Source organism: Pogona vitticeps, chromosome 4, assembly GCF_051106095.1.
Source record: "Pogona vitticeps strain Pit_001003342236 chromosome 4, PviZW2.1, whole genome shotgun sequence".
Lineage (NCBI taxonomy): Eukaryota > Metazoa > Chordata > Lepidosauria > Squamata > Agamidae > Pogona > Pogona vitticeps.
Genome location: NC_135786.1, coordinates 212,474,189 through 212,488,257, shown reverse-complemented (window position 1 = coordinate 212,488,257; position 14,069 = coordinate 212,474,189). Strand labels below are relative to the sequence as shown.

Genomic DNA, 14,069 nt, shown 5'->3' with positions numbered 1-14,069 from the left:
AAACATCATTAATCAAATTGTATTTTATATATATATAGAACTTGGCAAATGGCTGGAACCTTTGAAAACCATCCGCTTTGAAATTAATTGTATCCCCAGTCTCATTGAATATATCAAACAGGTCAGTAAAAAAAGAAAAAGAAAAAAAGAAGTAGCTGCATTTTCCTAAAATATCTGCATAGAGGTTTTTTCAGTTCTTCTCATTCTTGTAAGGAACATACAACAATTTCTGAAGTACTTTTTAAGGATTTTTGTTTCATCACAGTTTTAGTGCACAGGATAACATAAAGACTACTATGTATTCTTTGTTCAGGATTTTTTTTAATTGTGACTGGGTCCTCAGTTAGAAGATTTTTAGTAGTTTGTTGAAATTTAATGCAACCTTAATTATAAAACAGGTTTTGAAAATGTGATATCTTATTCTAAAACAACAAATGTATTTGATTCCATTTCAAACAATGTTCTGTAGGAGCCAGATTGGATGTGGTCGTGTTTCATTCCATTCCTAATTGTATGAATTTTTGTAAAATGAATAGTCATGTGGAGGGAAGAGAAATCTAGTTTGGGACCATATATCAGTCCCTCTTCCTCCCCAAATTGGAACCACAGCAGTGTTGAAAGGCTAAGCTCTGCACTCCTATGGCCTCAGTCCAATCTCTCCCGTTGCTGTTTACTCAGGTATTCATGAGATTGTTATATGAACATTGTTGCAGCTACTTTGTCCTCAGAATGTATGTTTTAAAGTAATGGTAACAGCTTACAATCTTTGTATCACACTATATTATGATGTGCTAGACCAGGGGTCTCCAAACTTTTAGCATGAGGGCCACATTGTATATGTTCCACATTTTCAATGCCCACTGGCACGCCCTGGCTAAAGGGAAGGGACTTGGGCCCGCAGTGTTCACTGGGCTGGATAAAAGGCGAAGTGGGCCGGATGTGGCCTGTGGGCCATAGTTTGGAGATTCCTGCACTAGACTTAAAGGGCAGGCAGGAGGCCATGGCAGAGAATTGTAGTGTGTCTTGCCTCACTTTCTTGGAAGAAGAATGGTTAGAAATTATAGGAAGTGATATGAATGTGAAAGGAAATTCTTTATCAATGTTTATAATAATCAAATTATGACTTAGATGTGACATGTTGAGTGTGCATTGTTCTTAAAATCTAAAACAGTTTAGTAGATCATGATGTCCTTGAGGGGGAAAGGTGGAACACTCAAGATACCCATGGTTCCACAGAAGTTAAATAGATCTGTTTTATATCATTAGCTGTATTGTATATATTAATTTTTCATAACACATTCTTTTAAAAAGAATATTGATAGCTTGATGACCCAGGAAGGAGTTGGTCTTCCTACTGCACTTCGTGTCCTGTGCCATATTGCATGTCCTCCACCACCTGTTGAAGGTATAAACCTTGTTTTTCTTCTTAGTTATTTCTCCAACTATTTTAAATTTATTCACACTTATTAAAGAGATTCTAAAATGTATTTTTCCCCAAACCATTGTAATTGGTGACATTAGAGTAATGAGTAAAATAAATAAATAAATAAAAATTAGTTCTGAGTTACTCCACTGTGTAAAGTGAAGTGATTTTCTCTCCAGTACAACATTTTGTACAACTTTAAATTGTGCATGCTCGGTGGCTAAGGTAGTATTCTCATAGAAAGGCAAAACTGTGTCCAGTCTTTATTTCTTAATAATGGAGAATAAGATCAAATGTGAAGAAATTGTGTTCCTCCCATTTTCCTACAGGTCAGCAGAAAGATCTTAAGTGGAACCTTGCAGTTATTCAACTCTTCTCTTCTGAAGGAATGGACACTTTTATCCGAGTTCTGCAGAAGCTGAATAGTGTCCTTATTCAGCCCTGGAGGCTCCATGTCAACATGGGAACTACTCTTCATAGAGTCACTACAATCTCTATGGCCCGATGTACTCTTACTCTTCTGAAAACCATGTTAACTGAACTCCTACGGGGAGGATCCTTTGAATTCAAAGATATGCGTGTTCCTTCAGCACTTATTTCCTTACACATGCTGTTGTGTTCTATTCCCCTCTCGGGACGTTTAGACAGTGATGAACAGAAAATCCAGAATGATATTATTGATATTTTGTTGACTTTCACTCAAGGTGTCAATGAAAAGCTGACCATCTCAGAAGAAACTCTGGCCAATAATACTTGGTCGCTCATGCTAAAAGAGGTTCTTACTTCTGTTCTGAGAATTCCCGAAGGATTTTTCTCTGGTCTTATACTGCTTTCTGAATTGCTGCCACTTCCTCTGCCCATGCAAACCACGCAGGTATGTAGTACAAAGAACAGGCTTAAAAGATAAGAATAGCATAAACTGAGAATAGTTTCAAAACATAGAAATGAAAATATTGAGATGAAGGGGGTGAGCCCTTCAGAAATGATAGGTAAGGATCTGTGTAATATCTGTCAGTTTGGTATATTGCAAGACTCATTTTTTGTCACTAGTTAGCTAATTTACTCTGTCTAAAATATTTCTCTTGCCAACTGCCTATCTGTATAATCATCATCATCACTATCTTAAAACAGCATAGCTGGAAGGGACCACAAAGGTTTTTGGAATCCAGCCTCTGTAGAATGGCAGAGCCGCAGCCAGATACCTAAACCATGGAGCTATTCTGCAATTCTGGATAAGACACCTATTCACAGAATGTGTTATTTAAAGCCATTTCCTTCCTGACCTGAAATTCCATGTTTGTTGTATTATTGCCATTAGTTCATTTATTCAGATATAGAGGCCACACTTCATTGCTGTAGAGCAGTGTTTTCCAACCTGGGGAACATGACTCTCAAGAGGGTTGCAGAGTTTTCTGAGGGGTTATGGGTTGTAGCCCTTGTTAAATAATTTATTTCTTGACTTCCAAGCAGGATATTAACATTAGTGTGTATGTGTATTATGAGAAATAGACCCTTTGGGGGAGAAAGAAGACTCTACTTTCTGAGATGATACGAGCATTAAAATGCTTTTTCATGCATGTTTGTGTTTGTGTGTGTGTGTGTCACAGGTTACTAGGCTATAATTTTTAATTATTTTGCTCTTTTATTTTGCCTTTTTATTGTATTTTAAATGCTGTAAGCCGCCCAGAGACCTTCGGGTAGTGTGGGCGGCATATAACATAAATAAATAAATAAATAAATAAATAAATAAATAAATAAATAAATAAATAAATAAATAAATAAATAAATAAATAAATAATAAAAGGGAGTTGCAGCTCAAAAAAAGTTGGAAATCATTGCTGTAAAAGCAAACTGTGATTGGATTTGGGGTTTAGCTTTATGTCTTGGATTTGGTGACAGTGCTGGCAGTTGTGTTCCAGGCCAGATTTTCATCTGGCAAAAGCGATGGTTCTTTGGTGAAGGGGTTGGCGAATCAAATAAAAAATGCTAGAGTGGAACTGCTCCACAACTGCAGCTCATCATTTTTGCAGGTAATAAAAAGGAAAACTAGGCACGCCACAGTTTCTGGTCATTTGTATACCATGCCCCATTTTTTCTGTTCCTCACAAGTTGGCAAGATGTAAGAGATTAAAAAGGAATAATACCTATTGGGCCACTAGGCAAAAAAGTGTCAGTGTGGTTCATATACTACTTTCACTGTTGCAGTGGGAAAGCGGCTCTGCTGGGAGTTTTGAATATGTTTTGACTGCAAACAGGTGAAGACCTTTCTTTTCAGGCAGGCTTCCTCCCCCCCCCCCCCTTAGTGACTCACTATCTAGGAAACAATAGACAAGATTTTTTAAATATTTTGTTGCTTCTAAGTCTGTTTTAATGCATTTATCTAACATTTTTATATTGTATTAATTCTTCTTTAGTATTTGAATAATTATTGTTTCTAGCCTTTTAATATCGTGTTTTTAATTATGCTAGCCAGCTTAGGTCCTTTGTGATGGTGCAGCTTTCGTCCATGGAGCATGTCATGAATGTGGCATTGGCACTAACTATTTTATTTTTCTGGTAGGTTATTGAACCGCATGACATAGCCGTGGCTCTTAATACTAGGAAGCTATGGAGCATGCATCTTCATGTTCAAGCAAAACTGTTGCAAGAAATAGTACGGTCCTTTTCTGGCTCCACCTGTCAGCCTATTCAGCACATGTTGAGGCGCATTTGTGTTCAGCTGTGTGATTTGGCCTCACCAACTGCTCTCCTTATTATGAGGACAGTTCTGGATCTGCTTGTTGAAGACCTGCAAAGGTATGGTTCAATATTGTGTCCAGAAATTCCTTTAAGCAGTAGCCAAATCGATTCCGTTAGCCACAATCAGGCCTGCTCTGATAGAAGGCAGACTGGAGAGCTCCTGTATGTTGATGGTGGGAAATGTGCTATATGCACCACTTGTTCTTTTGAGCATGAGCAGGCCAGGGCCTTGTATTTCTCCCTCTGATTGGTTTTTGCTCTAGCTTCTGGTGACATCCTGGGAGATAGAGGTGGGTGATGGTATTCTTCCATGGGAGAGGCACAGGACTACGGCATGTTGCTCATAGACTGGCAAAGCTATGGCATGAAAGGGGCAGATGTTCTAGGTTGCTTTTGAAAAAGGCAAATGTTCTGAGAACTGTTTGAAGCATAGCTGTTCTTTTCACTATTTCTCAAGCTAATTGGCTTATGGTCCCTAGACAAAGCCACTAGTGCTTATGCTATCTTTCCTTGCAATTAATTGCACAGTGATGTATGTGAAGCTCATGGTAAAGTAATTTGTGGACGCTGTGGCGGTTCTCATTTAGTTAGTACTGGCATAATTTTAACAAGAGTTTTTGATGTATTTGTAGCAATAACTTTTGGCATTGGTATATGAAGTCAAACATCCTACGGAAGGCCATTCATGACTTTTAGTGTGTTTGTAGTCGAGATGGGCAAAGGTGATGCTGCTTCCCTTGCCTGCCTCCTCAGCCAATCTAGCCACTCACCAGGCCCAGCGTGCTTGCTTTTTCCACCTCCTTGGCTCATCTCCCAGTCATGAGGAAGAGCACAGACTTCTCTGCTCTGCCGTGCCATTTTGTCTGAGCAGGAGATCAGCCAAGACTGAGCTGAAGCCAATACTGGAAGATCAGTTGTGGTGCTGGAAGCCAGGAACTTGGGTCTGGTGAGTGGCTGTTTGAGCCAAAGGAGGTGGGGGACAGGAAGTGCTGCTGCCTTTACAAACTGGGACAAACTTTTTTTTTTTGCTTTTTCTATTTATTTATTGGATATATAATTTTGATTACAGGCAATCCCTTAGAAGTTGTCTTCTTGTATAAATTCATAATATGTAAAATTGGATTTTTTAAAAATGGAGCTTGTGTTTTTTATATTCTTGTCTTGCGTTTTTTTTTCCAATACAATTTTAGCAATCCAGAAGATAAAGAGAAGCAGTACACTGGCCAGACTACCCGTCTACTTGCTTTACTTGATGCTTTGGCTTCACACAAGGCTTGTAAATTGGCTATTCTGCACCTGATTAATGGAACTGCTAAAGGCGACGAAAAGTATGCTGAAGTTTTCCCAGAGCTTTTGTCTCTAATGCGACTTGCAGGGGACAATGTTATTCATCAACAGTGTGCTGAATATGTAGCATCTCTTTTACAGTCTCTCTGCGATCAGGTATTTTAAACAGAAAATCCGAAGAACTCTTTAATTTCTTTTTAAAAAATGTTGTGCATGTTATACTTAAAATTAGGCACCCAGATAGATACATAAGTACGCTCTTACACATTTGTAGATAATGATGGAATGGAATAAATACTTCTGTGACTTGGAGAAGACGGGTGCCAAATACTGAATCAGTTTCAGTGTCCTGGCAATGCATTCAATTACAGAGCTTACATTCTGTCTGTTTTGTTTTTTGTTTTTGGTCTTTCTTTAGAGAGTGTTTTCTCCCACATCCCATAGACTTAGAGGTGCCAGTGTTCTTGTTAACTCTTCTTATCCAGGTGATATTGTTCCTGGATTGAGTAAAACTGTGAACAGATCAGTAGAGTGAATTGTAGGCACCCAAATAAAGCAAGTCTGACTCAGGGACTTGAGATCTCTTCATTCATGGAATAAATTGCTCGCTTCATGGACACTGGACATCCATATATAATTTTTTCCATTAGGTTTGGTTGAGCTTTTTCAGTAGTAACACTGCCTTCACATGTTGTGCCTATGTTGCTTTATGGCTCCTGTTTGTATAGAAAAAACCTATCTGACTTACCAAGATGATCTTGAAGGTTGATTATGTGGTCCCAGTGGAAAGCCAAATACACAGGCTTTGTGGCACGATGGCTGTCTTAATATAGCTGTGTGGTAGCAGTATCCAGAAATAGTTCTCTTCATGTTATGTTTTACACAGGCAACTGCATTATATTATTGCACTTTTTTTTGCATTTTCTGCAAAGATAATTGAATTTTTAAAAAGTAAATGTCACTTTAAAACACCATACATTGAAAAGTATATTACTTCATAAAGTGGTTGCCCAGGATCCAAAGAACTATGTTGGGCTTTGAATTAATATGTGATGACAGCAGCTTTACGTGTTTCATGGCAAATACCATTGTAAATATGGGAAAATCTCTAACTCATTGTAGTATACCACAGTGATCTGCTAAACACATACCTACATTGTGCTAGGCTAATATAAGCTTTCACAAAGTTCTTTTGACTCCTCACAATGATCTCTTTTGCCATAACAATATCGTATACTAAGGTGTTCCTGCTTTCAGTAATTTTGTGGATTCTTTTTGCAGGACATTGCATTGATCTTGCCCAGTTCTTCAGAGTCCACTCTTTCAGAATTGGAGCAGCTTTCCAATTCCCTGCCCGGCAAGGAACTTGTGGCTTCCATCTGTGACTGTCTGGTGGAAACACTTGCAAATGCGGAGGGCAGTTATAGCTGTTTACTGACATGCATCAGGACCATGATGTTCCTTACAGAACATGACTATGGATTCTATCACCTGAAGAGGTACAACTTTTTTCTGGCCAGAATATTTCTAAACGTATGTTTGTGCGTTATGCAGCTAGCCAGTCATTTTCAGTAAAAGCAGGTAATTGAATCGGTCAAGGAAAGGTCTAGGGTTGGAATTGTGGTAGCTGTAGCCTAGCCCTAAACAGCTTAGGATCTTGATACCTGTCAGAACGTCTCTCCTACGAAACAGCAATCCGTCCCACTTGCTCTTCACAGTCCAGGATGTTAAAAACGATAACACCAAAGGGAGGCAAAAGAGTGAACAACAGGAACCAGCCGGTGGCTTTTTCAGTTGTGGGCTCACACTGGAATAAACTTCCAGGTGCTTTCCCTCACAGTTTTTAAGAAATCAGTTAAAACAGAATTGCTTAAAGCAAGTTTTTATTAGTGCTCGTTGCCTGTGATGTCTCATGTCTTTTTAAATTGTTTATCTAAAGATAGGTTTAGCTAGTTCACTGGTTTTATTTATTGATTTTTATTGTTGGATGATATGTATCTTTATATTGCACTGTATTATTTGTTTGTACGCTTATGCTGTGGATCACTAAGAGAGTTCTTTGCACTATGAGATGGTCTATGAGTTGAAATGATGAATTGATAAATGGAGGGTTAGAAAGATGTTTCAGATTCCTAGGTATGGGTGGTAGTAACACAATACTTTCACAGTTCTGACAAGAAATAGTTTAAGTATTAATTGCTCAGCTCAGTAAAGCTCTTAGTGTATGAAGTCTTATTTCTGAAATTTGATTGTGAAGGATTTTTTTAATGTGGAGTTAAAATTATGGCTTCTGGTGGAGTAAAAGAAATCTTGATTGATCACAAGAGGCTTGTTTAGTTACAGCAGGGCTAGGCAAGCTAAGGGAACTGGTGAGCCAATTTTGTTCTCCCAGCCCTCGAAGGGCATCCTGGCCAATAAAAAAAAGTCAAATAGGGAGCACCCATATAGGCAGCTTCTCTTCCGTTTTATTTTACACAAGCCAGGGACCCACTCAAGGGTATAGAAGTGAAAAAACATTGCTCCTGAAGGAGCAAAAGATCACAATTTTTGATAAATACATTCTGTGGAGTGATTGTCACATGATAGAACGTTATCTGTAGTTTAGTTCTTTGATGGGTAGAAATTTCCAAATGCAAATGCAAAAAGACAAGAATCTGTAGCTCTGACATGTTATATATTTCTCTTTGGAAAAACAACAGCTCTCTGAGGAAACACAGTGGTGCTCTGCAAACCGTACTGAAGAGAGTAGTAAACAGCTTTAGTAAGGACACTGGAGAACTTGCTTCTTCTTTTCTGGATTTCACGAGACAGATACTAAATTCTGACACACTGGTAAGTAAGTGTATCCCGAGCATTTTGCAGAAGCCTTGCTGGCATTCAGTTGTCTTGGCCTGCATTTGGACATTGATAAGGTACACATGAGATATCTGTATTTTCCTTTAAATAACACAGCTACAGTATCCTTATTTGATGATGGCTCTAAAGGTGTCAGGAATGGCTCAAAAGTTCTGTTGGCACTGATGCTTGTGACTATCTTATGTAAGAGAATTTACACCACACATTTAGTCCAGCTTTCAGAAATAGATGTGAGTGTACCATCTTAAAGAGCAGAGCAGGCATGTGTCTTTTCAGTGAAAGCAAATTATATATAAAGTTACTTGTTACATTTCATAGAGGTTTTTCTTTAAGCATTATGTATGTTTGTCAAAGAAATTTGGTCATTGACATATGCCAGCAACATTTGGCTATTGTGTTTCTTATTAACTTTGCAAAACTTTCTCAGACGTTTAGCTTTTAAATTTTCTTAGGGCTGTTGTGGAGATGATGGAAGCCTTGCAGAAGTAGATGGAGCCCATCCAACTAGAACATTGGGTCTTACTACTGCAGAATTAAAACAGCAGTTACAAAACAAAGAAGAAATGCCTGAAAACCTGCTCCTTGAACTGGAGAAGCTAGTTTTGGTAATGCGGTTTTATTAGTATATTGATTTCCAAAGTACCTTAATTCCTGGATGTTGTGCATATGTTGCTGTGAAGATACAAATTCCTAAGGGTGATGGGAGAAATAAACTCCTTTTGTTGGACCAGACACTTTGTTCCTTGAAGCACATGCTTTCAAAATGTTTTAAACCCTCTTGACTGTACTTGATAAGGTGAGACAACCCCTGTTGAAAGGGAATGGTCCAGTGGACCTAGTCCTCCACAGTCCAAAGCGGTGTTGTAACTGGCTTGTATGTATGTGTCATTTGCTGTCCACCTCTTGCAAAAAGAGTTGTGCAAACCAGGTGGGCAAGATGCATGCATCTAGTTTTTCATATGTATAAAAAAGGAGCAAAGAGTGTGTAGCTTACTGCCGTTAGTCCTAGCCAGCATGGCCAGGGGTTGAAAGGTGATGGGAGTTGTGGACCAACAGTGTCCTGAGGAACAAAGCTTATACTGCATGCGAGTTCTTGATATGTTGCCACAGTCTACGTGGTTTATCTTGTGTGAAGCAGTTCTATGAGTTTATCAGTTTCTTGCATAACTTAGAGCTCTTGATGTTATGTTGTAGCTCCACACTGCAAAGAGCAATCTTTTAATTATTTATTTAAAATATTTATTGCCTTTCTGCCTGCTGTAGATGAATATAATCAAGAACAGATTGAAAACATTAAAATCAAACTTAAAATGTTGAAAAATAGATTCAAAGTGTTTAAGAACAGATGTCAAACATTATTTAAAGGCCAGTTGTTAAACAGAAAATTTTAGAGACCAAAGACATTTTCAAACAGCAGAGTTTTAGTCGCCCATTGGAAGCTCAGCAGTAATGGAACCCATCTGATTTCTCTAACACAGCCTCTCTTAAAAAACTCTTGGTCCTTTAACTTTGCCTCATACTGTCATAAGTTTCAGTGGCACCAATTTATATGGGGAAAGTGTTATTCCCTAAAACTAATTTAAATCTAATCCTTCTATCATGTGCTTAGAGTGATATGCATTCTTGTAGTACCTTACAGATTTATAATGGTAAAAGCTTTTATGAACTTAATCTGAAATAAACTGTAGGGAAATACAAACTCAATTCATTAGTGAGGAATGTGTATAGATGCACGTACACACAAAATGGTATACAGAAAATAAGAAATAATATGGGAAAATGTCAGTGACAATTCAGAACAGTAGTATATGGTAGTAATGAAATCATCCTAATTTTTATTAGTAGTGATGGCTATTCTGAATGCTCACTGTGTTTATATTGCACAGATTTTTTTAATCTTTTATATACAATTATTAGGCTATATTTATTCTCTTGACCAACATTACACAAGGTATGGCTGTCTAAGGGTGGCGATGTCATCAGTAGGGGAGAGTTGCAGTAATTTAAGACTTCCTTCTTCTGTCCCATAGCTTGTCCAACTCATGAGTAATCTATTCCAGTTTGCTGAAATTGTAGGAATTGTGGGACAAAAAGAGGTCTTTAATTATTAAAAATCTCCCTCTCCTGGCAACGTCATCCAACAGTAGCTATTTTAGGTAGCTGAAGATTTCCTTCTTTTCTTTGGCTCCCCTAGCTTACATGCAGTGAAGTGGATTTCTTGCAAGCTGGACATCTGCAAGAGGATTTTGATTGTTGCGTGTCTATTCAGCCTCACTTTTATAGCTTTTTCCCTATCTCCTTGTATGTTAACATCCTTGGGATAATACTTTGTGCATCTCCTGAAATGGACTTTAGTCCAGAAAGATTTATGCTATAAGAACTTTGTGAATTTTCGCACAAATGAATGATGTAATTAGTGAATGACAGGTCTGGTGTGTGACTTATATAATGAGTTGACATTTATATATTGTATTCGTTTTTAGCAGCAGAAGCATTTAAATTATCTACAAAGAAGGAGTGACTATGGTATTTCTTACACAGGAGCGTTCTAAAGAAGATGATAGTCTGGAATCTTTATTGGACAATGTTGTTGGACTTCGGCAGATGCTGGAATCTGCTGGCGATCCTTGTCCTCTGAGCGATCAAGATGTAGAACCAATCCTTCCTGCACCAGAATCTCTCCAGCATCTTTTTAACAACAGGTAAGGTGCCAAATATAAATTTGTGATCATGAGAGAAATAAATATAATGTCTGAAACCAGTTTGATGATGATGATGAATAGTAGTAGTAGTAGTAGGTGTGTCAGTTAGCATATCTGAGATTAGATTTAAATCATGCATTTATTATTGGACAAGCTGAATATTCCTTACCAGTTGAAATCTTTCACTCCACCCCTAAGACCACAATCCTCTTTTTCTCACAGATAGTAAGTGGATATTCTAAGTGTCGCCAAGTGTTATTTAAAATTATTTGGGAATGAATGCTGTTAGGCCCTGATAACTGGAGTGTATTCGGATTGCCCAAGCATTATGTGTTGCCTTGTTAATCATGACATTTCTTTGTTGACGTATGATATAATGATTTTGTCAGTATTGCTGAATGGTCCTTTAGAGGTAGCTTTCTTTATAAAGGCTTGGAGTCAAGTAGCTATTGAATAGTCAAGTCTTCCTTTTATATTTTTTCCTTCCAAATTAAGCATGGGCCCAGTTTCTACTTTGTCTCTTTGTGCTTCTCGCACATATGCAATGATTTCCAGTTGCTTCTAACATTGCTTGCTACTTCCAGTTTTTGCACTTTCTGTACCAGTATTTATTATGTGTTTATTGTGGATGAAACAATGGATAATTTTAGACATATACTTTATATAATATATTGTAAAACAACAAAGTAAGTGGTATAGTAGGTGAGGAACAGAATGCAGAAATGATATTGTTTCTGCCTTAGTGAGCTGTCTGCAAAGCTTGGAAAAGTTGCTTTTTGAATGTTGGCTGAGGGATTCTGGGATCTGCAATTTAGCAAAGTTATGCATTAAAGCTTCAACTCTGTTACTTTCAATAAGATGGGATAGAATGGGGCTTAATAATGGTAAAGAATTAGATGCAGAAGGCATGGTTGCAGTAGAGGTGCACACTGAGTGAAGACAAGAGTCCTGTTCAAGTGTTACAGTCTGAAAGTGGATAGAACTGAAATTATGGTGGGGAAAAAGCTCTCCATTCTTAGCGCCCACCCACTATGCTGCCCATGTGGCAAGTTTACATACTTCAGTGTGAAGTTCTGCAGAGGCACTTGCAACCGTGAGTGCTTATAGTACTATACTTGGGAGCTCTCCTGTATCAGGGCTTGCATACACTACCATACCTGTGACACCTGAATAGGGCTATGGTCCTTTAGGGAAAACAGCTAAACAGATGGCTTGGAAGAAGAGAAAAGAATGAGTTGATGAATGTGATTACTTGATGGGAGTGAAAAACCTATTCCACTGGTGTATCTGAAAGAGAAAAAGAAAATGTCAAACATGTGCACAGTAGTAAACACAATAAAAATTGTGTTATTTGCAGGACTACATACATCTTGTCAGATGTGATGGATGACCAGCTGAAGTCTATGTGGTTTTCTCCATTCCAGGCTGAAGAAATTGAAACTGACCTTGACATGGTAAAAGCCTTAAATTTACTACTGGAGGTAGATTGGGGATGGAATATTTATTAACTAGTTGTCAGCAGAACTTTTTGAGATACACTCAGCAGCAGCCTGTTAACAAGGAATAAATATTGGTTGGAGACCTACTGGTGTTCATGTAAAGTTTACATAACTTACTGCAGCTAATGGATGAGGTTCTGGGGCACAGATTGGTCTTGCAGCAGTGTGCACACGACTGTGATGTGCTTTGACAAATCAGTTTGTCTGAGGAAGTGGACTTGATTCACAAAAGCTCACAATGTCTTTGTCTTCTTTATCTTTTTGGTTTTGGCCTGATATCACCAGCTAGCTGTAATTAGCCATGACAAGTTATGCAGATATTTAACCGATACCAGTAGGATTCTGGACATTTTTAAACAGGAAGCTGAATTCAAGGCTCACCTGAAAGCTAGTAATGGCCAATATAACTTTAATTTTTTTGAAACATTTCAAACATTTCCCAGCCTTATAATGTCTCTGTGAAACTCTATTGCATTTCACAAAGTGATTTTTAAAACATAGCATGAGTGCACTTGTTCATGGAATACTAAGCCTTTTTGGGTTTGGTGTACTAATTGAATGCTTCTTTGAAAACTAGTCTTAATCTCTTAAATTCCTTGTCACTTGATATCAGAGGCTCAGAACTGGTTATGTGCCACAGTTCTACTAATTATGTATGGCAGGATAAGCACAGTGGCATAAATTGCAGTGGCAAGTTGTTGGTGGTTAAAGAGTTGCTGCTTGTATTTTTGGTGGTGTGTCAGTGACACAACTTGGTATGCAACAAGGAATATAAGCATCAACTCTTTAACTAGGGGCAATTCTCTGTTGCAATTTACATTGTTGTACTTTCACTGATACACATTAAGTAATAGGCTTCTACATGAAGAAGAAATGGCAACTTTATCGCCTACAATTTCTCTCATTAGTCAATAGTTCTCCAGTTTGAAGGGCTTGTATAGTTCTTCTTCTAGCAAATGCAAAACATGGCATGTGGTAAATCAGAATTTTGGACTAGATAAGGACACCTGACCCGAATGGTAGGCTCTGATATTCCTCTTCAAATCAAAGTGTTAGAGTCAACCAAGGACTTGGGTTGCCCAGCTTCTTTCCACTTTTGCCCTACTATGCCATGTTTCCTCTTTTAATAGTGCCGAATACCAGCATGTGTGCTGGGGAATTGTTAGTGGCATGGTTTTTTCTTTTCTTTTTTCTACAGGTGAAGGTTGACTTAATTGAACTGTCAGAAAAAGGATGCAGTGACTTTGATTTGCAGGCAGAACTGGAGAGGTCATTTCTGTCAGAGCCTTCCTCTCCTGGTCGGACAAAAACCACCAAAGGCTTTAAACTTGGAAAACACAAGCACGAGACATTTATAACATCCAGGTAACTGATTGGTGGTTTTGTGTAAGTGTGCACGTATGCATGTGTGCACATTGATTCACCTGTGGACATAAAGGTAGATTTTTATTTTCCACCTATACTGACTGTAGTAAATGACCTGTGTTCCATGTAAAATGTTACAGGTTTTCTGATGGATGAGGGAACTGATCTGTGAAAGATCTGCACAAAGGATCTTTCTAA

At 38.1% G+C, this 14,069-nt stretch overlaps 1 protein-coding gene across 2 annotated transcripts in view; it reads left to right on the top strand.

Moving 5' to 3' along the window:
* VIRMA (vir like m6A methyltransferase associated) overlaps positions 1 to 14,069 on the top strand; it is a 41,529-nt gene that overhangs the window by 23,509 nt on the left and 3,951 nt on the right. For both annotated transcript variants that reach the window (XM_020785351.3, XM_078393597.1), the window contains 11 exons: positions 39 to 121; positions 1,312 to 1,405; positions 1,753 to 2,297; positions 3,984 to 4,219; positions 5,353 to 5,605; positions 6,731 to 6,948; positions 8,149 to 8,281; positions 8,758 to 8,910; positions 10,847 to 11,007; positions 12,365 to 12,461; positions 13,705 to 13,871. In XM_020785351.3, coding sequence (XP_020641010.3) covers positions 39 to 121; positions 1,312 to 1,405; positions 1,753 to 2,297; positions 3,984 to 4,219; positions 5,353 to 5,605; positions 6,731 to 6,948; positions 8,149 to 8,281; positions 8,758 to 8,910; positions 10,847 to 11,007; positions 12,365 to 12,461; positions 13,705 to 13,871 — 2,140 coding nt within the window. The remainder of the gene's footprint in view (positions 1 to 38; positions 122 to 1,311; positions 1,406 to 1,752; positions 2,298 to 3,983; positions 4,220 to 5,352; positions 5,606 to 6,730; positions 6,949 to 8,148; positions 8,282 to 8,757; positions 8,911 to 10,846; positions 11,008 to 12,364; positions 12,462 to 13,704; positions 13,872 to 14,069) is intronic.